Genomic DNA, 25,564 nt, shown 5'->3' with positions numbered 1-25,564 from the left:
CACTGGGCAAGGCTGCACTGGGCAAGGCTGCATATGACAATGGGCAAGGCTGCATATGACAATGGGCAAGGCTGCACTGGGCAGGGCTGCACTGGGCAAGACTGCACTGGGCAAGGCTGCATATGACAATGGGCAAGGCTGCATATGATAATGGGCAAGGCTGCACTGGGCAGGGCTGCATATGACAATGGACAAGGCTGCAAATGGCACTGGGCAAGCTGCAAATGCACACTGATCATTCTGCAATGATGGACAAGGCTACAGATGAACACTGATAAGGCTGCATTGATGGGCATTTAAATGTAAGTTTTTTTTCCTTAAACTTCCCTCCTAAAAGTTTTTTTCCTTAAAATGCCCTCCTAGACTTGGGGTGCATGTTATACGCCGGCGCGTGTTATACGCCGATAAATACGGTATTTATCAACAAAATCCCTCAGGACATCTATGAAGATAAATTGATTCCACTTTTTCAGACTGCTGGAACTACGTATGAGTTTTGTCTCATAGACTGTTGTAGACTGTTTCCGGACAGTCTGAAATGGGGTGGGATCCCTGATTAATCAAAGCATTGTCTGGGTGGTGAGCAGTGAACTAAGTCACCTAGGCTTGTCTAGGTGACTGGTTATTAAATAGTTTACTGTTTATGTTTATGTTGGCTGTTCATTGGATATACTGTTTACAGTTTGCATTGTTTAGGGTAATGTGATAAAGCCCTTACCTAATTTTGTGTGGTATATATTCTGTGTGAATTTGCAATAAAGTCAGTTCCAGTTTGCACCTAAGCTAGTGTCATCTAGTTCTTGGGTGCAATATTCAGCTATAATATCTGTTTCCTGGTTGAAGAAGCTGTATCTTGATGGAGGCACTCAGGCTGGGTGGCAGGTGGTTCATCACACTGCTAGCTGCACCTTCCAGCTCTCTCCAGTCACAGCAGCTTTCAGAATCTCATAGAGTTTGACAGGCTGCCAGCAGTATGGTGCACCTGTGCCTGTCACTCGCACCTAAACGCCAGAGCTTTGCGCACCGCGGTTAAATGCCCAGGGTTTAAGGGACTATAAACTATACTTGTGCTTACCCTGTATAGAGTAACAGCTGCTAAATGTAAAAAATAAAAGTCCTGTTGTAACTTGAAGCATGTAGGGGGTGTAGGATTCCTTCACTGCTCCCACATAACAATGCTGGGCCAATCATCGAGCACCGGTGCTGTCTCGTGGGTGGAATGGGAGTGAGTTGCCCCACAATTGTACTTACCATGTTTTTCTCTTCAAACCCTGACCAAGTCGACATGGGAAAGAAGGGGCAATGAGTATGTGCTGCGGGGCAGGGGGTAGGTTAAAGCAAGGTATTGTGCTACCCTGAATGGGTGAAGCAAAGTTTCACTTTAAAAGACTCATTAGACCATTTACCAGTTCAGTAAGCACACTGGGTTCTTAAGTTAAGAGAGTCTTCATGATTCGCAGTGTGGGGAGAAAGGTGGCCGTACTCTCTGGGGCATCTAAATTGTCCAAATTGAGTTGTTCACCTTTACTCAGTAAGCAAGAAGGGTGGGACCAAGCGTGACTTTACAGGAAAGGTCATGATTTGCATTTAAATTCAGCAAGCTATATTACTGGGTCTGCTAATCCTTTTTTTTTTTCTCTTGCAACTTTTATAACATGTACTCAGTCTGAATTGCTCAGGTTTATGACAGATTTTCTTTAATACGACAAAGGAACTAGAAATGGTATTGTACTACCAATTAATGACAGGTGTCCTTTAATGAAAGTTTACCAGTAATTTTATCTTGCTGGGAGTTTTCCTTTAAGGCTATTCATTATAACACGGCCTGAATCTATGAATATATTAACTAGCATATGCCCAGCTAATGGAGTAACCTTAAAAGTTTTATCTATACTTAAATATGGATGGCAATTATATCACTTTTTACAATAGTAAACAAATATTATCCTCACATAATGCCAGGCTCAGTCTAATTATCACTGTTTTGACTATTACAGAAGAATATGAAAGCATAAGGCCAATTAAAATGTGTCCTAATTAACTCTAAAGGCTCCAGTGACAGTAATTGGTCCTTTAGAGATTTGGTACTAAATGGCCATTAACTTGTTTTTTTTGTAGAGCCAGCAAAGGTCTTGTGTGTGTCTGCAAATAAAAGCTATTTATGGACACATTATAATTCAAATTTACAAAAATCTTCGTGGGAAGGGACTAGCCACAAGGTTCGCTTACCGAGGCGTGGTTATTTAGAGGTGGTGGGGTAGTAAAGCAAGCCTATCAAAGAAATATGGGGGCTGCCATAGTTGGCCTTATTTCTGAAAATGCTAGCTAAAGCCCAATTGAACGTTTAATTTAAAAAAAGCCAAATACATTCTAGGTGTATCATAACAAAAGATGTGCAGAGTACAGTTAATTTTGTTTGGAAAGCAGCCACAGCCTGAGTAGGAAAGCTTGTCCTCTGCCAGCATGTCATATAAAATGACCCTTTTCACACTTATTCAGTTTCTAATAAAACGATCTATTGTTTCAGAGTGCGGTTCAACAGCTGCTGTCAGGTCTTCAGGAAACGAGCCTGACACCTCCTGAAACCACCAATTCTATTGGAAGTGTTTGGCTTGCAGTTGTGATGTAGCCCCATTGATGTGCAAGGAAAAGTTTGACAGGTAGTGCTGTCTGTCATTTCGACATGCTGCATTAAATTTAACGCAATGCTAAGCATCATGGCCTCATGTGAACAGACCTCTCAGGCTGTATGGTAGACTCTAGGTAGGTGGTTGGGGTATGATTAAAACTGTAGCTCAACTACTGCCTGTTTTTACTGTTGTTTGGCTGCCCTTGTAAAAGAGGCTTTGCTCTCTGTGTGGAAGCAGTGGTCTCTTTGCATAGAACCCACAAACCCTCTGCTGAATCAGAGATTTACAATCAGCTGGGAGTGTAAGCTTTGCTGATTGCAGAGCTATAGGTTTAGCTCAACAAAGATAAAGCTAGTGGGGGCCACAGGGAGGGATGGTTGATTGGGGGTGGGGGCACAAAGCCAAAAGTTGGCCTTTGCGGCAACTTATCATAATTTGCATTAAATAAAACAGAGTTAGAGGGCTTCTTCTGAGAGGACTACAGAGAGGAGTTAAAATTTATATAAATATATATATATATATATACACACACACAGAATATACAATGTAATACAATTTAATGTGGGTATTTATAATTGGAGTTCCGTCTATACAATTCCATTCAGAGCAATAGCATTAAATAGGTAATTTAAATACACAGATGGTTTATGTGTCATCATATTCAAGTACCTCTGCTCTCTCCATATTAATTAGGGATTATTAAGTGCGTGGTATGATCAATGATCTAGTTAATTTACATTCTCTCTTTCATAAGCAGCCATCATGACAGCGAAGCCCTTAAAAGCACTTAACAAGCCCTTATACAACCGTCTAATTGTGAAGGGCCTTCAGATCACAAGGTCACAATGAGTGTGAATTATTATATCCACATCTGACCGGGGAATCTTCTGAAAGAAGAAGAATCCCTGTGTTTCCTGGGCTTGGATAAGTCATTGCTTGACCTCACAATTAGTGAAAATTGTATGTATAGCCAAAACATTTTTTTTTGGTCTCGGATGGAGTAGGGAAAGATAAGAACCTAGTGTCTGTTTCCTCTCTGTTTCCACCTCTCTAAATGCCATCTCTTTATTTGTCCTAGTGAACATAGTCATCGAGACAGAAAAATCCCAAATTTTTGGTAAATCCTCTAATAGGGACACCTGTTCTGGTGACAACAGACTAATCACTTTGTAGACATTTTCTTAACCCTTCCAATTCATCTCAGGCACAGAAATTTAAATTTCCCAAATGGGCATAGACAGCAAAAAAAAAAAAAAATGACTGGGGATTTATCCATTCCCTATTCCATCCCAAACTGAAAAAGTTGTGGTCTACACATACACTTTAATAAAGTGTATGTTTTTGAGTGAACAATATGAAGGAAAGATTGGGTTGCTTAGACCATTGTTTCTCAGCCATTTGTCAGTCAAGGTGCCCTTTAAAATAATGTACACTCTCAGGGCACCCCATTCTAAAATGCAAAAAAGGAAACTAATAATTTTACATAATGCAACAGCATCCACACACATAGGACATCCAACATTAGAGGTGATTTATTCTTCCAAAACAAATACACCTTTGGACACTGGTACTGATTAGTATTCCAATGTTTATCTTCTCCCTCAGTTTTTCTCCCTTGCCCAGCTAATGTGACTCCGGTGCTTATGGAGAGGGGCATAGGAGGAGCAAACAAGAACACTGTATAATGGTGCACAATGAAAACATACTTCTCAAGGCAGGCTTGATCCACCCACTGGCTTGTATACAGTTTTTGGGCAATTTTTAGGCATTTTGCCAAGGCATCCCTGAAAAAACTTGAAGGCACCCCAGAGTGCCTGGGCACTCTGGTTGAAAAAGGCTGGCGTAGATCTTCATTTAAATCTCAGCTCCACGGGTCACTACCATATTCTGCTTTTACGGATTACTTTGGATACATCTCTAATGTTTTTTGTCTCAGCAAGGTTTTCCTACTGGTGCTATAATGCCAGCTGTTTTGTAACTACTTTTGTCGATTGTGTATGTATATTGACCTAATTGTTGTTACCTATTTTGTTCGGCGGTTATATAACCTGACGATTTTCCTTTTTGCCCTGTACTATTGAATATGTATGACATGTACTTAGTCCGACATATCTTTTTTGGCTTCTTTGACCATGTTATTGTGTTATTTTATGAAAATCTAATAAATTTAGATTAAACATAAATCTTAGCTCCAACCCAAAACCTTTTTTTTTAAATCTTTGGATGTCTTGAAGATGGTTTAGATAACTCTTTATTGTTGTCTGTGTCCTGGTTTGGGGTTTTTCTCTGCACTTAATTTTCTATGTGAATACTTATTTATACACTGTATATTTGTGTATTAAATGTATTAAATATTAAAACAAACAATGGTTTTCTTATAAGTTTACATTTGCACTTCCAAAAATGAAGAAGGAGGCATGATGTTCTTTACAATCTCAGCATATCTTACACTTCCATAAACAGTATTAGGTCCTATTTTAACTGCATTGAATTCAGATGTCAAGTGGGCCTGGCTTAATGTTAACAATTTAAAATCTTCCTACTGTAGCATCCTGGGGTTTAGTCAGGGAGCTCCTCACAAATCTACTTGCCAAGAGTAGTCATCTTGGTCGATTGGTAGAGATCTATTTATTTCTTCCTAAGTTTGGCCTTGTTGCACTTTTCTCTTCTACCACTAGGTGGCTGGGAACTTGGAGGTACTAGATTTGAGGAGGGAAACCCAAGGTCAGGTTATGGGTATATGGGGCCAATGAGCAGGGATTTTCTTGAATCCCCTGGCCCGCTGGGAGAACCTATATATTCGGGAGAGGTTAGGTGATCTGTGCTCTTTGCCACCCGGACTGCTGCCTGGGTGGACGTGTGTCATCTTCTCCGGGCTGCTATGCCAGAGATTGGGCCTATCATGGGGGCATCTGGCTGCCAAGCTGTGTGAGGGCCTATCCAGAAGTAAGAGGGCAGCACAGGGTTGGGTCTGGGGCTTGCAGTCCAACCATAAGTGATGGTTCTGCCAACCGACGAACCTGTCATGGTCAGAGATAGAAGGGACAATGTCGCCACTAAGGGACCAACCACCTTTACCAGGGACCACAGTGAGTAACTGAAGCAAGTACCGGAGTGGTTTTCTCACCGAACGGGCACGGTGGAGAATCGGAAACTTCAGGCGGTGATCAAGTCAGGGACCCAGCCAGCGGAGGTGACGCTTGCAGAGCAGCCTTGTGTGTCAAGTCAGGGACCGAGCCAGTCAGCAGGGGTGAAGCTTGAAGGTATCCAAAGTGCCAAGATAGGAACCCAGCAGGGAAGCATGGGTGACGCTTGATTGAGATACCACCGCAAAAGCCTTGAGGAGATCACGGGAGTCAGAGTTAGTGAATCAGAGGGTCCAGTGAGAGACCAGGAGCTCAAGGGGCTGAAGACCTACAAGTAGAAGTTGTAGTAAAGCTGAGAGAACTGTTACGTTTGAATTAGGAACTGTTAAGCACTGTAGCCATAGAGGACAGTAAACCTGCACGTGCAGAAGTGGCACCTTGCTGGGGCCTTTCCCTGTACAGCTGTCTTCCTATTGAAGCCTCGGAGTCTGCCTAGTGAAATTGCAACTACTAAAGGATGTCCTGGCCCCAACCCTCTTTCCTTTGCAAAATATAAAAGGACTGTTAAAAGAAATAAAACCTCTTTTGCATCCAAGAAGTGTCTGGCGCCCAATGACTTTTACCACCTTTGCACCCACTATGCCACACAACCCACTACATATTGAAGGATGTCAGCGGTCTGTGGTCTCAAAGGTTCTCATTAGACTGGAAGAGGTTAGAGATTCTGCTACATTTACTACTACTGAGTTTTTTTTTTTGGCACTACGATGAAGTTGCACAATGCTGCAATACTCATTGATGACAGTAAAGTGACCCTGTCACAAATACTGACAATTTATACGGACAATTCATTTATGCAAAAGCAGAAGTCTTCTTTGAAAACCATATGCACATCTCAACTCTTCCTTTAAAAAAATCAAGCTTTGTTACAAACCTGCATATTGTTGCTGAGCGTCCCCAGTGGTCACTAAAAGAAGAGTCAAGAAAGACTGCCAAACAATCGTCTCAATGGCCCAAAGTCCTTTATTACAATCACAGTTAACACTGATTACTTGGTAGAACCATCTCTGTGTATACCGTAAGATATTCATGATACATGCCAGCTGGCCAGCCGTTTCTTAAGGTGATGTATGACATGTATTGTATTGTATTTCCCTTTCTTTTAAATAAAGAATTTACAAAAAAAAACAGTGATCACTTGGTTAGTGACACAGGCATATCTGTAAACTATTTTTCCTGTTCAAGATCTTTTCCTGGAACTATTTTTTGAGAGCAATATATACTTTTTACTACATCGTTTTAAGCCCTGTTAAAGGGGACTTTTGGCCATTGGCTGACTTTTTGGCCTCCTGTTGTTACCTGTGATTGTAATAAAGGACTTTCTACTTTTGAGACGATCATTTGGTGCTCTTGGCTCATCTATATGTGGATAGCTTAATTTGGGTGACCCCTTATTCTTTGGAAGGTCCCCAGTTTTGTGGAGAGCTGCCGAATCCAAGGCCCGACCAATGTTTTAGTGCCACAGGTTAAAGATCTGCATCCAGCACCTCACCTCCAGCTCTCTTTGGACTATTAGTCAGTGAGGCCAGTCATTACATTAGAGGACCAGCAGGTAGGTTTGCCAAGTGGTAAAGGGCAGGACCTAGTTTGACCAAGTCAAGATTTGTCTATGATTTTAGCTACCTATATCTTCGGAATTCACAAATTATTTTGAAATTATTATTATTACGATTATTATACAGGATTTATATAGCGCCAACAGTTTGCTCAACGCTTTACAACATGGGGGAAGAGAGTACAATTACAATACAATTCAATACAGGAGGGATCAGAGGGCCCTGCTCGTTAGAGCTTGCAATCTAGAAGGGAGGGTCAAGTGGAACATAGGGTAGTCGCTGTGGGGGATGATCAGACGGACAAAATAAAAATACAGTTGTTAGGTGTGGGTAGGATAGGCTTCTCTGAAGAGGAGGGTTTTCAGGGATCGTCTAAAAGCTAATAGTGTAGGAGATAGACAGACAGATTGGGGTAAGGAGTTCCATAGGCTTGGAGAGGCTCTGGAAAAGTCCTAGAGACGAGCATGGGAGGAGGTGATGAGAGAGCTAGAAAGCAGGAGGTCTTGAGAAGAATGAAGAGAACGATTAGGTTGATATTTTGAGACTAGGTCAGTGATGTAGCTGGGGGCAGAGTTGTGGACGGCTTTGTAGGTAGTTGTTAGTATTTTGAATTTAATTTGTTGGGTGAGCAGAAGCCAGTGGAGGGATTGACAGAGAGAAGTAGCAGAGATAGAGCAGTTGTAAGGTGGATGAGTCTGGCAGTAGCATTCATGATGGATTGAAGGGGGGATAGAGTATGTAGAGGTAAGCCAATGAGGAGGGAATTGCAATAATGGAGGCGAGAGATGACCAGGGAGTGAATTAAGAGCTTTGTTGTGTCATTGGTTAGAAAGGGGCGTATTTTGGAGATGTTGCGGAGGTTGAGGTGGCAAGATTTGGACAGCGATTGGACGTGGGGCTTAAGGGAGAGTTCAGGACTACTCCTAGGACCTTGGCATGTGGGGATGGACTGATAGTTGTGCTATTGATTTTGACAGAGAGATCAGGGGAAGAGGCACGTGGGGAGGGAAAAATTATAAATTTGGTTTTGCATAGATTATGGTACATACTTATTGTATCTTTGTATTATTGATTGGTATGTTTTATCTATGTACTTTCCTAGATCATACAATATATCCTCACAGGAAACCCCTGAAGAAGGAATTGTACTTTTAAATCCGAAACATGTTGGGTTTCTATGATATCATGTACATGCGTGCATCTTTACCCTAGAGCCTCCATTTACATGAAATAGGAATTTTGTATGAATTGTTCATTGCTTTTTAACTACCTTATTTTGTATATCTCAAATAAAGAATATTTTTATTACTTTTGGGTACCTTGTCATACCAATCACATCACCCATTATTCCCCCTTTATACCTTACCTCCCCCTCACCCATACAATCCCGGGGACTTTTCCTTTTCTCGTTCCTATTATTAGATTTTTGGGATGAGGTGAGGGGTTTGAGACCTATATTGACACACTTATTCCTACTGCGATTTGGTAGTCCGCCATTTAAAAAAAGTTTGAGGAAGTAGTGCGACATCCATACTGATATATCTGATAGTAAATTAGTGATACGTGAGAAGACTGAAGGAGTGGGTTGAGGGGTAGAGAAATAGATTTGACTGTTGTCAGCGTAGAGATGGTATTGGAAGCCGTGGGAGGCTATCAGCTAAATCCAGGGAGGAGGTGTAGATTTAAAATAGGAGAGGTCTAAGAACAGAACCTAGGGGGGGACTCCAACAGAGAAAGGAAGAGGAGAGGAGGAAGTAGAATTGTAAGTAATGCTAAAGGTGTGGTTGGATACGTAGGTAGAGAACCAGCGAAGAGGACAGTCACGGAGACCAAAGGTGTTGAGTTTTTTGAGGAGGTGGAGGGGGTGGTCAACCTTATCAAAGGCATCAAGTCCAGGAGTAGGAGTACAGAATAGTGTCCCTTAGTTTTGGCCATTAGTAGATTGTTAGTTTTAGGAGAGCAGTTTCTGTGGAGTGTTGAGGAGGAAATCCAGACAGAAGGGGATCAAGAAGGCTATTATCAGCAAGGTGGACGCTCAGTCGGTTGAAGACTAGACGTTCAAGGAGTTTGGATAAAAAGGGGAGCAAGGAGATGGGGAGTAGGTTGTTAAGATTAGATGGGTCCAGTGAGGGCTTTTAAAGTATGGGGCTGACAAGTGCATGTTTTAAAAGAGTTGGGGAAGATGACAGAAGAGAGGGAGAGATTGAAGATGTGGGTTAGAGAGTGTAGAATAAAGCTAGAGGGTGAATGTAGCATTTGTGAGGGAACAAGATCCAGAGGGCAGGTGGTAAGATGGACGTTAGCAAGTAATTTAGCAACCTCTTCTATAGTGGTGGGGTTGAAAGAGGGAAGTAATGATTGTACCTGTGGGCATGAGGTGTAAAGTGTGGAGGGTATCTAAACAGTAGAGATCTCACAAATTGTATCAATCTTCTGTTTGAAGTGATTGGCGATCTCCTGGGCTGTGACTGAGTTGGTGGGTGGAGGCAGTGGAGGATGAAGTAGAGAGTTGAAGGTAGAGAAGAGTTGACGGGGACATGATGATAAGGTGTTAATGAGAGAGATGAAATAGGTCTGCTTGGCAGTGAGGAGGCAGGAATTGTATTTTTGGAGGGTAGATTTATACTGGCTAAAATCTTTCTGGAACTAAAATCTTTCTGGAACTTTGTCTTACGCCACAGGCGCAATATATATGATTTTTATATATATATATCCTGGGGCCCTTTACTACAATTCCACAACGGGCCCTTTCACATATTCTGCAGTGAGCTCCCTTCCTACAGTATTGGGGCCCCCCAGGGTGGCACAAAACAAGGGATATATGTCACCAGCATACCAAGAAAATATAAGGGTCCAAAGCAGTGGAAGAACTATCAGGGTTGCAAAGGTTGTCTTGCCTGGTGTTCTGCCACTGTGGGGTTCCCCAGCCTCCTCTTGCTGTCCTGCCCCTGCTATTGACAGCGCTGGTCTGGCATCTCTTGGAATTTACAGGCTGGTTCTCCTGTCCTAAGGATGGGAGAAATCAGTCTGTTTTTTCAGTACCTGGAGTCCTGGTGGAGTCCTTCCTGCAACTCGCTCTTCTCCCTGCCAATGAGGATGCAGGGGAAGGAGCAGATCAGGCTGCTGTGGTTGTGTGAGCGCTCGCATTATGCAGTGTCAGTGAGCAAAGGGAGGGGGGAGGAATCACCCGCAGGAGCTCACTGGGGACGCTCTCATTCTCAATAGAGACTGTGTTACTCCAGTGGCGGCCCGAGTAAGATGTGGTGCATCCGCTATGAATGCAAACAAAAAGACATTGCCTTTTTGTAAAAAAAAAAAAAATTTTTTTTTTTAAATTGGGGGAGCCCCCACCCCCCCGGGACGCCATTAATGTTTATCAGTCACCTCCAGCCTTTGCAGATTCATTTGGGCCAACCAACTGATGACAGAAGAGCAACTGGCTGTTCAGTATTCCTTTTCATAGACATAAACCTAAACATGGCCACAAAAAGAAGAAGCATTATGTGGAACAGGGAGTAACTTCAAGAAAATAAAGCACACTCATCATTTAGGCCACAACCAATACGGAATGGGCAGAAACATTTACAATGAATAACTTTCATTAAAAACAGAAACTCTTGATATTGATTCTAAACAATGATATTGGGAAGGAAAGCTGTGCAAACATTACAGTTTAAATCTCTAATTGCCGTCTGTTCTATTTTGTTTTGTAGGTCTCTTCGGGGGGAAGATATTTTATGAGATGCAGAGCTTGTTACCTGTAACTGCAAATGGGAATTTGGAGCAACTTTGAAGCAGATACAAAAATAATTGTGTTTGACTGGAATAAAATTCTTGCAAAGCCCCTAAGGTAAGAAGTTTCTGAAATTGTAGATACAGAGGTGGTGAAGGAGATGGATTCTCTGGAGTGACAGACTGGATAGGGGTTGTGTCTGTTGTGGCTGGAAGATTGTTTTTTATTTTATTCACTGCAGGATAACGTCATGCATTGCCAAAGAATATACATCTGTAGATGTTATAGCAACTCCTGGAAGCAGTTGCTGTCGGTCAGATTTAAGACTAAGCAAAATGTGTCACAAACCTAAGCAATTCAAATAGTACATGATGAATAAGTAAAGGTCACCTTCAGTAAAAATAATCAGAAGACGCAAAGATAACGAAAACTAAAAGAATATGCAAATTTGACCTTTCTTGCAAATTTTGAGTTTGGTCCTTGCCTAGCCTCTAACTGACCAATGAGGCCAAACCTTTACTTTTGCCTTGCAGGGAAATGTAAGGGGGTCACTTAAAGTGAAACTTAACTATATCTGATCATCACAAATTAAAAATTATATTTACTTCATTTTTAATATTCAACGCAAACTCACCCATTCATCCATGTCTCAATGCTTTATTTTGTTGGGAAATCACTTTGAAAAAGCACTCCCTAGCATTTCTAGCTGCGGCCATCCTGAGTAAGGGAAGAGGATTCATTTAGCACTTACTTCCTGGAATCCATCTACCCTTAGCTAAGGCATGCAGGCAGGAGGGTGTGCTCATTTTCTTGCTCCTGCGCTGAACCATCCACCTTTATAAGCACCAGACCAATTTATCAGAGCTTACACAGAGCTAAGGGCTCCTTCTTCAACTCACCGGAAAGAGTTGGGCCAAGCACAAGGCACCAGTGCTGTCACATGGGAGAAAGGGAGTGGGTCACATGCCTATGCAGCTTATGGCAACTTAACAGAGTTTAAGGGGGAGGGTGAAAAAAGGTCAGTATACTGTATGTTGCTATGGGGAAGGGTAAAGTAAAGTGACACTCTTATGCCCTGTACACACGGTCGGACTTTGTTCGGACATTCCAACAACAAAATCCTAGGATTTTTTCCGACGGGTGTTGGCTCAAACTTGTCTTGCATACACACGGTCACACAAAGTTGTCGGAAAATCCGATCATTCTGAACACGGTGATGTAAAACACGTACGTCGGGACTATAAACAGGGCAGTGGCCAATAGCTTTCATCTCTTTATTTATTCTGAGCACTTTGTGTGTCACTTTGTGTGTCGGATTTGTGTACACACGATCGGAATTTCCGACACAGATTTTGTTGTCGGAAAATTTTATATCCTGCTCTCAAACTTTGTGTGTCGGAAAATCCGATGGAAAATGTCCGATGGAGCCCACACACGGTCGGAATTTCCGATAACACGCTCCGATCGGACATTTTCCATCAGAAAATCCGACCGTGTGTACGGGGCATTACTTTTGTCTGCTTGCGCAAAGGAAAGGGTGACTTTTCCTTTGGGAACCACCAAAGGAAAAGTGACCACTTTTCCTTACAGTATTAGCCTGTAATGCCCCTTCATTATTAGGGCTATCTGTTCAGTTTATCAGTGCTGTGGCACTGACAATTACTACACCATTTAATTCTGGACCCAAATAAATTTTATATAATTTTTTTGAGACAGATAGAACTTTATTTTGCTATTTATTGATAACCTAATTTATCAATACCTGGGTTTTTTAAATTTTTACTACATAAAGGAAAAAAAGACCAAAAATTATCCAAAAAAATATCAAAATAAACAAAACAACTGAATTCCCCAAAATGAACCACTTGCTTGAAAGTAGATTCTCCAAAGTGATCTTGAAAATTAGAAATTAAGCAGATATCGAGAAGGTTAAAATATGTAGCTTAGGAATGGTGCACTAGAAAGAGTGCATCCTCAATGTATACAGTAGGTCATACACAGAGGAAGGAGGTAAAGGGGGTTAATATACAGATCACATACAGTGCAAGGATGGAGATGAAAAGGTTAATGTACAGATGTGCAAGATAACGGAGGTGAGAGGCTAATTATACAGATCGCTGCAGAGACAGGCTAAGATATACTAGAGAGGAGGGTGGGGGGCTGTGAAAGAGTTAAAAATTATCCCACAACCTTGAATCTACTGATACTCTGATCAAAAACTAATGATTGATTTATTCATTCATTTTTTTCCTCCTTCCTTCCTTGCAACAGGATGTGAATTTAAATATTATGCAATGCAAATACTATACTGGTTACATTTGGTATTGATCACAGCATTCACATGGTATAGAGCTGTGCAAATCAGCTCTGTACACTATGTCTCAAGCCTTTTGATGATGGCTCAGTTCACGGCCATTAATGGGCTGGCCACTGGAGGGTGATTTCTGCTGTGCTGTTAATGAACGGCACTGCAGAAATACACAGATCGCCCATAACATTATGGCCACTGACTAGGGGTGAGCCGAACACCCCCCCAGTTCGGTTCGCAGCAGAACATGCGAACAGGAAAAAAATTAGTTTGAACACGCGAACACCGTTAAAGTCTATGGTACACGTACATGAAAAATCAAAAGTACTAATTTTAAAGGCTTATATGCAAGTTATTGTCATAAAAAGTGTTTAGGGACCTGGTTCCTGCCCCAGGGGACATGGATCAATGCAAAAAAAAGTTTTAAAAACAGCCGTTTTTTTGGGAGCAGTGATTTTAATAATGCTTGAAGTGAAACAATAAAAGTGAAATACTCCTTTAAATTTCGTACTTGAGGGATGTCTGCCTGTAAAGTGGCGCATGTTTCCCGTGTTTAGAACAGTCCGAGAGCATGACATTTCTAAAGGAAAAAAAGACATTTAAATGTACTCGCGGCTATAATGAATTGTCGGCCCCGGCAATACACATAAAAGTCATTGAAAAAAACGGCATGGGTTTCCCCCACAGTCAATTACCAGACCCTTAGGGTCTGGTATGAATATTAAGGGGAACCCCAAACCAAAATTAAAAAAAAAATAACATGGGGGTCCCCCCATATTCCATACCAGGCCCTTTAGGTCTGGTATGGATATTAAGGGGAACTCCGTGCCAAAATGAAAAAAAAAATGGCATGGGGGTCCCCCTCAGGTCTGGTATGAATTTTAAGGGGAACCCGCGCCAAAATTTAAAAAAAAAATGGCGTGGGGGTCCCCCTAAAAATTCATACCATACCCTTATTCGAGCATGCAACCTGGCAGGCCACAGGATAAGAGGGGGGGGCGAAAGAGTGGTCCCCCTCCTGAACTGTACCAGGCCACATTCCCTCATCATGGGGAAGGTGCTTTGGGGTACCCCCCAAAACACCCACCTTGTTCCCATGTTGATGGGGGTCTACGGGAGGGGGGCTTATCGGAATCTGGAAGACCTCTTTAACAAGGGGACCCCCAGATCCCGGCCTCCCCCTGTGTGATAAGGTAACAGGGTACAAATGTACCCCTACCATTTCACAAAAAAAGTGTGAAAATGGTAAAAATGACATGACGCGGCTTGGGGACAAGTCCTTTATTAAAAAATTTAAAAAAATAAAACTGTCCCACGAAGTCTTCTTCTTCTCTTGCTCTGCCGACGGACCAAAAAAGAAAATAAAAAACACACGACCGACCTGCCTCCATGGGAGGAACCCGCTGTAATGACCATCCTCTCAGGTGACAGCTCTTTTATAACTGAAGGCGGGGCCACATGGTGACATCGCTGGGTGACCCCACCCCCCTCTGACGTAAGGGGGACATCCCTATGGCTTTCCCATAGTATCAGAGGGGGGCAGGGTCACACAGTGTCATCACCGGGTGACCCCTCCCCCTCTGACGCACGGGGACATCCCTATGGCTTTCCCATAGCGTTAAAGGGGGCTTCCAGATTCCGATAAGCCCCCCGCCTGCACACCCCCACAACCACCAGGCAAGGGTCGTGGGGATGAGGCCCTTGTCCCCATCAACATGGGGACAAGATGTTTTGGGGGGTACCCCAAAGCACCCTCCCCATATTGAGGGCATGTGGCCTGGTACGGTTCAGGAGGAGGGGGGTTCCCCTTAAAACCCCCATGCCATTTTTTTTTAAATTATGGTGCGGGGGTTCCCCTTAATATCCATATCAGACCTGAAGGGCCTGGTATGGAATTTGGGGGGACCCCCACGCAATTTTTTTTTTAAATTTTGGTTCGGGGTTCCCCTTAATATTCATACCAGACCCGAAGGGTCTGGTAATTGACTGTGGGGGAATCCCATGCCGTTTTTTTTAATGACTTTTATGTGTATTGCCAGGACCAACAATTCATTATAGCCGCAAGTACTTTTAAATTACTTTTTTTCCTTTAGAAATGTAATTTTGCTCTCGGACTGTTCTAAACACGGGAAACGTGCCACTTTACAGGCATACTATAGACACCTCCCAGGTACGAAATTTAACGGAATATTTCACTTTTATTGTTTCACTTTAAGCATTATGAAAATCACTGCTCCCGAAAAAATGTCAGTTTTTAAGTCTTTTTTTGCATTGATCCATGTCCCCTGGGGCAGGACCCAGGTCCCCAAACACTTTTTATGACAATACCATGCATATAAGCCTTTAAAATTAGCACTTTTGATTTCTCCCATAGACTTTTAAAGGGTGTTCTGCGGCTTTCGAATTTGCCGCGAGCACCCCAAATTGTTTGCTATTCGGCGACCAGGCAAACGCCCGATGTTCGACTCGAACATCGGGCTCATCCATACCACTGACAGGTAAAGTGAATAACTTTGATTATCTCATTACAATGGCACCTGAAAGTGAGTGGGATATATTAGGGCAGCAAGTGAACATGTTGTCCCTGAAGCTGATGTGTTGAAAGTAGAAAAAATGGGAAAGTGTAAGGATTTGAACGACTTTGACAAGGTCCACATTGTAATAGCTAGACGACTGGGTAAGAGCAACTCCAAAACTGTAGCTCTTATGGGATGTTTCCAGTGTGCAGTGGTCAGGACCTACCAAAAGTGGTCCAAGGATGGAAAATCAGTGGGTTGCTAATACTCATTGAGTCATTGATGCACATGAGGTGCTGGTCATGATAGAAAGGCGTCAGAACACACAGTGCATGGCAGCTTGTATGGGGCTGTGTAGCCGCAGACAAGTCAGGGTGCCCATGCTGACCTGTGTCCACAGCCAAAAGCAACTACAATGGGAACATAAACAACAGAACTGGACAACAGAGCAATGACAGAAGGTGGCCTGGCCTGATGAATCATGTTTTTTTTTTACATCATGTGTATGGCCGGGTGCATGTACGTTGCTTACCTATGGAAGAGGTGGCACCAGGATGCACTATGGGAATAAGGCAATCTGGTAGAGGCAGTATGAGGCTTTGGGGTTGATTTACTAAAGGCCAATAGACTGTGCACCTTGCACAGTCAATTGGCTGAAGCTCAGGAACAGACAGAAGCTCAGGAACAGACAATCACTCTGTATTCCCCTAAAAGACTGGGGATCTGTTTGTTCACATTAACAGATCCCCGTTCTGGCTCTCTGTTGAGTGATCGCAGGTGGCTGGTGGACATCGCGCCAACTGTATCTATTGCACGAAGCAACGTACACCTATGGCGATTCACGCAATAGAGCCAACCTGCCACTGTATAATGACATCGGCTGGTCAGCAAGTGGTTAAAGTAGATATCTCACGCTTACCCAAAAACAATTTGAAATGTGCATATGAAAGGTGCTGCAACTTAAAAAAGTCTAATTACTCAACCTTAATACATATATAATAAATAAGTATGCAACCTATTAAAATATGACAGTGCTAAAAAGCTTGGCAAAAAGAAAAATCCACACTTGGAGATGTAATTACAATCTTATAATAAAAATATGTGTCCAAAAAGGTTCTCTTTGTGTGAGATCATACACATCTGTGCTTAAAACGGTGCTCTCTCCAACACACAGGGAATCTTACCAGAAGTAATGGATCCCAGATGATAGGGATCTCACATGCTTGTTATGATATAAATCAGCTGCGATGTTCCACTCCTGAAACTTCGGTAAGAAAGCTCCTTCCTGGTAGGATATTAACTTTGCCTGGATTTGAAAATATCTCATACACTCCCAGCTCCACCGATCATCCTGCTGTTAGTGCTCTCCGGCACAAAAGTATCAAGTTCCCAGTCAATGCCTCATAAGGGGAAACGCGTTGGGTGGAGCTGTGTTCTGTGACGTCACCACTCACCAGCCTGCAGGACGAGGTCCGCAGTTGTGTCTGTTTTTTTGCCTTCTTATGACTGGATTCTTGTAAGTGCAATCAGTTATCTTTCAATAAATGTCCATTTTTGCATACTACACTATGAAGTTTCTCACTTCTTGATACTTTTGTGCCGGAGAGCATTAACAGCAGGATGATCGGTGAACCAGGAGTTTATAAGGTATTTTCCTATCCAGGCAAAGTTATTATCCTACCAGGAAGGAGCTTTCTTACCGAAGTTTCCGGAGTGGAACATCACAGCTGATTTATATCCTATGAGATCCCTATCATCTGGGATCCATTACTTCTGGTAAGAGGTGCTTAATTCCCTGTGTGTTGGAGAGAGTGCCAATTTAAGCACAGATGTGTATTAACTCACACAAAGAGCACCCTTTTAGACACATTTTTATATTATAAGACTTTAATGACACCTTCAAGTGAGGACTTTTCTTTTTGCTGAGCTTTTTAGCACTGTCATATTATAATAGTGTCAGGTCACCTTGAGGCTAGGTGACAGATGCGCTCTGTAGGAGTTGGAAGTGCACCGCTAGGTAGTAGACCCTAGGACTGAATGCTGCAGATTGAACCCTGGGAGGTTCAGGAAGCAGGTCTACTGGATAACTAACACAGATCCCACTGGGAGCTAGAGCATAGATTCCCCAGGGCATGGATTCTAAGAGCCAGCAGGTGTTCACCAGAGCCTCTAGTGGTGAGGATGGACTGAGCTGCAGTCTGGCTCCAGGTCGCGGCCCCCAGGGTCTCACAGCTCACGCTCACGGTAGACTACAGGAGAAGAGGAAGAAGGCAGCAGGCTGGAACAACAAGGAAAGTAAGGGATAAGCCAAATGTCAGGGGACTAGCAGACAAGGATAAACATAACACGCCAAAGGTCAGGGTCACAAGCAGACAGGGAAAGTCGAGAACAGGCCAAAGTCGGTAACTGGAATCAGACGTAGGAAACACAGCAAGTACACACGAAAGCTAACACACAATGGTTGATCAGCACTGCTGGCTTGCAGTGCACAGGTTAATATAGAATTCCCTGATAGGGTCTGGGATGGGGCCATGCTTAGAGGAGAGGCTATAAAACCAGCCAGGTGTGAGTGGCTGGCCTCTTAGTCTGAACACATGAGGAGAAGGTAAGTTGACAGAGAATGATTACTGCATAACCATGACAAATAGATTGCGCACTTTTTTGTTATATACAAAGTAACTTTGCGACATCTATTAAAAATAAGCCTTATGTTGAGAATCAGGGTACTTTGTTGCACACTTTTTTTGTTGGCCAAACTGGCTGTTGTCCCTTCACTAACTTTCCTCAACCTTCTGCTTCCAACTTCCCATGTTTCCTGCTTTACCAAGTTCTCTTTTCTTCCTTCAGATGCCTTGTTACCTTCCATATAGAACACTGCCTTTTACATTGATTGGATGTAGAGTAAATTCATTGTTTTATTTCCCCCTTTCAGGATGAGGTTCTATGCCAACTCGATGCTTCTGTCTCACTGGCTCATTTTGGCCTACGTCTTAATGGTGTGCTGTAAGCTCTTATCTGCCTCAAGCCTCCATTCCCGAGGGCAAACAGGTAAGGTAGTTAAACTCATTGTCTGACGCTCACACCAATTAATAACCAGTCCAACATTTAGCCACTAGCTTGCTGGCAGTGTCTTCGAATACCATCACCTGATATCGTACTGTACATTTAAAGGGAAGCGCTAGTGGTTTTTGGTCATATTTCTAAGGTTATAAGCTAATTGTTGGTTTCAATTCATATAAGGGGAGAGTGCCCTCCTCTGAGCCACTGAGCTATATATAAACTCAGATTGAGGGGTGAGTGTCCTTCCTCTGAACCATTGAGCTATGTATAAACTCAGATTGAGGGGAGAGTGTCCCTCCTCTGAGCCATTGAACTATGTATAAACTCAGATTGAAGGGAGAGTGTCCCTCCTCTGAGCCATTGAGCTATGTATAAACTCAGATCGAGGGGTGAGTGTCCCTCCTCTGGGCCATTGAGCTATGTATAAACTTAGATTGAGGGGAGAGTGCCCTCCTCTGAACCATTGAGCTATGTATAAACTCAGATTGAGAGGAGAGTGCCCTCCTCTGAGCCATTGAGCTATGTATAAACTCAGATTAAGGGGTGAGTGTCCCTCCTCTGGGCCATTGAGCTATGTATAAACTCAGATTGAGGGGAGAGTGTCCCTCCTCTGAACCATTGAGCTATATATATATAAACTCAGATTGAGGGGAGAGTGCCCTCCTCTGAACCATTGAGCTATATATATATATAAACTCAGATTGAGGGGAGAGTGTCCCTCCTCTGAACCACTGAGCTATGTATAAACTCAGATTGAGGGGAGAGTGTCCCTCCTCTGAACCACTGAGCTATGTATAAACTCAGATTGAGGGGAGAGTGCCCTCCTCTAAACCACTGAGCTATGTATAAACTCAGATTGAGGGGTGAGTGTCCCTCCTCTGGGCCATTGAGCTATATATATATAAACTCAGATTGAGGGGAGAGTGCCCTCCTCTGAGCCATTGAGCTATATATAAACTCAGACTGCGGGGAGTGAGCCCCTCTTCTGTGCCATTGAGTTAAGTATTAAATCAGATCCTAATAATTATGTTTGTATTTTAATCACAGCAGTAACCCGGGTATCTGAATCGCTGGATTACCAGACTAATGCCCCGTACACACGGTCAGATTTTCCGACAGAAAATGTTTGATGGGAGCTTGTTGTCGGAAATTCCGACTGTGTGTAGGCTCCATTGGACATTTTCCATCGGAATTTCCGTCACACAGTTCTGGATCTCAAATTTTCCAACAACAATATCCGTTGTCGTAAATTCCGGTCGTGTGTACACAATTCCAACGCACAAAGTTCCACGCATGCTCGGAATCAAGCAGAAGAGCCGCACTGGCTATTGAACTTCATTTCTCTGGGCTCGTCGTACGTGTTGTACGTCACCGCGTTCTTGACGTTTGGAATTTCTGACAAGATTTGTGTGACCGTGTGTATGCAAGACAAGTTTGAGCCAAAATCCGTCGGAAAAAATCCATGGATTTTGTTGTTGCAATTTCCGATCAATGTCCGATTGTGTGTATGGGGCATTAGGCTATGTACACACGATAGGATTTTCCGACAACAAAACCATGGATGTTTCAATAGACAGTGCTCTTCTGCTTGATTCCGAGCATGCGTGGACTTTAGTGCGTCGGAATTGTGTACACACGCTTGGAATTTCTGACAACAAGTCTTGTTGTCGGAAAATTTGAGAACCTGCTCTCAAACATTTGCTGGCGGAAATTCCGCCAACAAATGTTCTATGGAGCATACACACGGACGGACTCTCCGACAACAAGCACACACCCAACATTTGTTGTCGGAAAATCCTATCGTGTGTACAGGGCATTACACTTATCACTTGTGCACTGCAAAAGGATAAATATCATTTTTTTTATAGGTAGTATTTAATACTTCAACCAGGAACTCACAATATACACATCTGCTAAAAACTCATTCTTGCAAAATGGACCATCATAGATTTATAGCGTTGTTGTTCCTAGGAAGAGTCTTTCCTAGAGCAAAATACGACCACAGAGCAGTTTCATGTCAATACATTTCAGCAGAGGATTAACAATACATAGATCACAACATTGTTAAAGGGCTAAATAGCTGCAACATGCAGTAGATGATGTGATGTGTGTCACACCTCTGTCTTAACATTGCCAAAACAGCAGCAACTGTAAATACAAAATTGCAAAAATAAATAAATAAATAAAAATTATGCATGTTACTAAATACATTCACAAAGGATAATACAAAAAATACACAAGATACAAAAAAATGAGTAAACTACTAAATATGTACTAGACAAAAAAAAGACATAAATTGTCATAACGTTTTTAATCCTAATTATTTTCTGTTATTCTGTTTTATTTTCTTTTGAATTATTTTCATTTTTTTTAATTAATACATGAAGAAAATTGTAAAAAGGTGTATACATTCTCTTCAGAATGTAATAATCTCTTTTTATTTCCTATTATTGTTTTTTTTTTTTTTTTCTTTTCAGCCTATTATTATTCTTCATATTATCATTTTTTTTTTATCCAACCAAAAAGATGTAAAAAGGCTCATTGTTGTTCTGCGCATTTTCTGTATCAGCCGTTACCTGTTTGTTTAGTTTTATTTTGAAGCAGGAACTCTATCATGGCTGTAAAATGGAGCCTGGAGCTGAATTATTTAGTATAATTTCTTACAGTGTAATGATCTCTGCTACATACTGTAGTCGGCTTTGCTCCCAGATGGGGAATGACTTAGCATAATGCATGCGTAGTAGGGGAAGTGAAGGCCGTATTACATTTAGACAGTTTTCTTCATAAGTTTTTCCAAACCACAATGGAATGATGCAGAGTATTTTTTTTTTTTAATTTATTTTGGAAAAAAAACTTGCATTTTACTTTTCATTACTAAATAATTTGTGTGCTTTACATATTAAGGCTAAATTCCAGGAAGGTAAAAAACATGAATGAATAAAGTTATATGTTTATTAAAAATGATTACATCTATTTTATTTATTTATTTTATTTCATTTTATTTTTGCAACAAGCGTAAAGACCTGAATTTGACTTGAGTATCCTGTATTCTCTTATTCAGTAGCACTCAGACTGGGATGGTGGGGTGCAGCACCTGGGGCTGGTAAAGTGCGCTGCATGCTGCATGTGCCAGCAAAGAACATACTGACAGGAGGAAAGAGCAGAGAGATAACTTCATCTGCCTGTTGCTGCTCCATCCTTCTCCAATCACAGGCTGGGGCAGGGAGGTGACTTGTCTTTGTTGCTCAATGGCAGCAGATAAAAGTCAGTACACCAGCCCGGCTGTGCTTTCTTTTAGGGCTGTTTAAACATTGTACTGTGCAAGCAAGAACACAGAAATTGCACTGTAATGCCCCGTACACACGGTCGGACATTGATCGGACATTCCGACAACAAAATCCATGGATTTTTTCAGACGGATGTTGGCTCAAACTTGTCTTGCATACACACGGTCGCACAAAGTTGTTGGAAAATCCGATCACTCTGAACGCAGTGACGTAAAACACGTACGTCGGGACTATAAACGGGGCAGTAGCCAATAGCTTTCATCTCTTTATTTATTCTGAGCATGCGTGGCACTTTGTGCGTCGGATTTGTGTGCACACGATCGGAAATTCCGACAACGGATTTTGTTGTCGGAAAATTTTATAGCAAGCTCTCAAACTTTGTGTGTCGGAAAATCCGATGGAAAATGTGTGATGGAGCCCACACACGGTCGGAATTTCCGACAACAAGGTCCTATCACACATTTTCCTTCGGAAAATCCGACCGTGTGTAAGGGGCATTAGGACGACAAACCAAAATGGGCTGCTGGTGCCATTTACGCTTACACTGCAACACACAGTGTGGGGTGGATTTAGAAAATTTGCCCACTGAAAGTGCATTTACATTTTTTTCTGTGTGAAAGGGGCAAAAATATATATATATATTATTAGGCTTTTTCCTGTGCTGTTTGAATGATTGAAAATGGAAAATATCGCATTTGGCCACTAGATGGAGCTAAGAACCATAGGAAATTCCCTGATCTGTTCTGTGATCAATGAACACAGAAGCACTCAGTTCTGAGTATTTCCAGGTTCAGAGCTGTCAGAATCCCAGGTAAAAATTTGAATTTACAATAAAAGAAATAAAACTTTTTTTTTTTTTTCAAAGCAACCCCTACACACACACACAAATGCAAACAGTGATTGCGCCACACAACTTTTGTTCTGTTTTCTGGGCTTTTGTATCAGGGCATATACTTCCCTAGACATTCATATCGCTAGCTGCACTGTCCTGCCGCAGAATTTTTCTGACTCTCATAGAGTTTTACAGGCTGTTGGCAGTTGGCATGGAAGGTGCACCTGTGCCTTACACCCACACCTAAACTTCAAAGTCTCATACATCAGGGCTAGACACCCACTGTACATGAAGCTTAAAGAACAAAACTGATTGGTTACCTTAGGCAGCTGCTCCCATTTTGGAACTCTACTTGTCTGTACTTTGACATCCGTTTAGCTATATTGGCAGTGGCGTAGCATTAGGAATAGCAGAAGTAACAGCCACAGCCAGGCCCCAGGGTGGTGCAGTGACTGAGAATATTTACCAACAGGAAACATCACTGTGGTGTTTTTATTAGAAGAGGCTTTCATGCATGCAGCTGTGTTATATTGGACCTGATTTGTCAAGCAGCATTAGTATTTAATGTACCCTAAGGTGCACATAAGACATGCAATATTGAGTACTCAGGCAGTAGTACTGCAGGTCATTTTAGCATGTCTTAAGTGCTTTTAAAACCTTGTGCGTGACATTTGTGTTCTCTATCTGCAGGGATAAAAAAGTTACAATGGCTACTGACTGTTTGTGACAATATTAGTTGTTCTCTACAGCCAGTCCTTGTTACAGTCAGTATCTCTGTAATATTGTGTGTGAATCATGAAACCAAGACTTACTTTTTATTAGGCTGCATTGTTTTCCCTAGTGGGTCTCAGATCTAACTACAGAATGTACTTGAGTGGAACTTACTCCTGACCCCTGCACTCGTTAATCCTCAGTACTATATGCAGTACTTACTTCTAACCTCTGCTCTCTGTGTGTTACTCACATCTGACCTTTAGATTCTGTGCATAACTTTCTCCTGACCCCTGCGCTCTGTGTGTTTCTTACTCTTGATCCCTGCACGCAGTGTGTTAGTGTGTTACCTACTCCTGACCCCTGTACTCAGTGGGTTTATTTACTCCTGACCCCTGCACTCCGTGCATTACTTACTCCTGACCCCTGTGCTCAGTGTGTTATTTACTCCTGGCCTCTAGACTCTGTGCATTACTTTTTCCTGACCCCTGCATGATGTGCATTACTTACTCCTGACCCCTGCATGATGTGCATTACTTACTCCTGACCCCTGCACGTATTGCATTACTTACTTCTGACCTTTGCATTCTATGCTTTACTTACTCCTAAGCTGTGCACTTTGTTTGTTACTTACTCCTGACCACTGCACTTTGTGCGTTACTCCTGTTCTTAGCACTATTTGCGTAACTTACAGTAATTCTCACCTCTGCACTCTGGGCATTACTTATTTCTAACACCTGCACTCTGTACATTACCTACTTCTGACCTATGCACTCTGTGTATTGCTTACTCCTGACCTCATACTCTGTGTATTGCTTACTCCTGACCCCTAAACTCTGTACATTACTTACTCCTGACCTCGCACTCTGTGTATTGCTTACTTCTGACCTTTGCACTCTGTGTATTGCTTACTCCTGATCCCTGAACTCTGTACATTACTTACTCCTGACCTTTGGACTCTGTAAATTGCTTCCTCCTTCCCCCTGCGCTCTGTGGGTTATGCACTCTTGGCCCAGAGCAAAGTGGCTCCCCAAATCATCACTGACTGTGGAAACTTCACAATGGACCTCATGCAACTGGGATTCTGTGCCTCTCCACTCTTCCTCCAGACTCTAGGAGCTTGATTTCCAAATAAATGAAACATTTCCCACAGTCTGTGACGATTTGGGGAGCCATGTCATCTCCTGGTGTTGGTCCACTGTGTTTTATCAAGTCCAAAGTCAGCACAGTCCTCTACCAGGAAATTCCTGAGCACTTCATGCTTCCTTCTGATGACCAGCTTTATGGAGATACTGATTTTATTTTCCAGCAGGACTTGGCACCTGCCCACACTGCCAAAAATACCAATACCTGGTTTATTGATCATGGTATCACTGTGCTTGATTGGCCAGCAAACTCGCATGACATAAACCCCTAGAGAATCTGTGGGGTGTTGTCAAGAGGAAGATGAAAGACGCCAGACCCAACAATGCAAAGGAGCTGAAGGCCGCTATCAAAGCAACCTGGGCTTCCATAACACCTCAGCTGTGCCACAGGCTGATCGCCTCCATGCCATGCCGCATTGATGCAGTAATTCATGCAAAAGGAGCCCTGACCAAGTATTGAGTGCATACTATACTGTACATGGACATACTTTTCAGTAAGCCAACATTTCTGTATTAAAAATCCTTTTTTTTATTGGTCTTATGTAATATTCTCACATTTTCTGACATACGGAATTTTGGGTTTTCACTATCTGTAAGTCATAATCATCAAAATTAAAAGAAAAAAATGCTTTAAATATAT

At 42.3% G+C, this 25,564-nt stretch overlaps 1 protein-coding gene across 1 annotated transcript in view; it reads left to right on the top strand.

The window, feature by feature from the left end:
• The window catches only part of TAFA4 (TAFA chemokine like family member 4), a 373,044-nt gene that overhangs the window by 133,261 nt on the left and 214,219 nt on the right, over positions 1–25,564 (top strand). The window contains exons 2-3 of the mRNA XM_073592207.1: positions 11,046–11,182; positions 18,822–18,937. Of these exons, the coding sequence (XP_073448308.1) occupies positions 11,103–11,182; positions 18,822–18,937 (196 nt within the window). The 5' untranslated portion in view covers positions 11,046–11,102. The remainder of the gene's footprint in view (positions 1–11,045; positions 11,183–18,821; positions 18,938–25,564) is intronic.

This window comes from Aquarana catesbeiana, linkage group LG07, assembly GCF_042186555.1.
Source record: "Aquarana catesbeiana isolate 2022-GZ linkage group LG07, ASM4218655v1, whole genome shotgun sequence".
Taxonomy (NCBI): Eukaryota; Metazoa; Chordata; class Amphibia; order Anura; family Ranidae; genus Aquarana; species Aquarana catesbeiana.
Note: the sequence above shows the minus strand (reverse complement) of the source record. Positions and strands in the feature narration are given on the sequence as shown.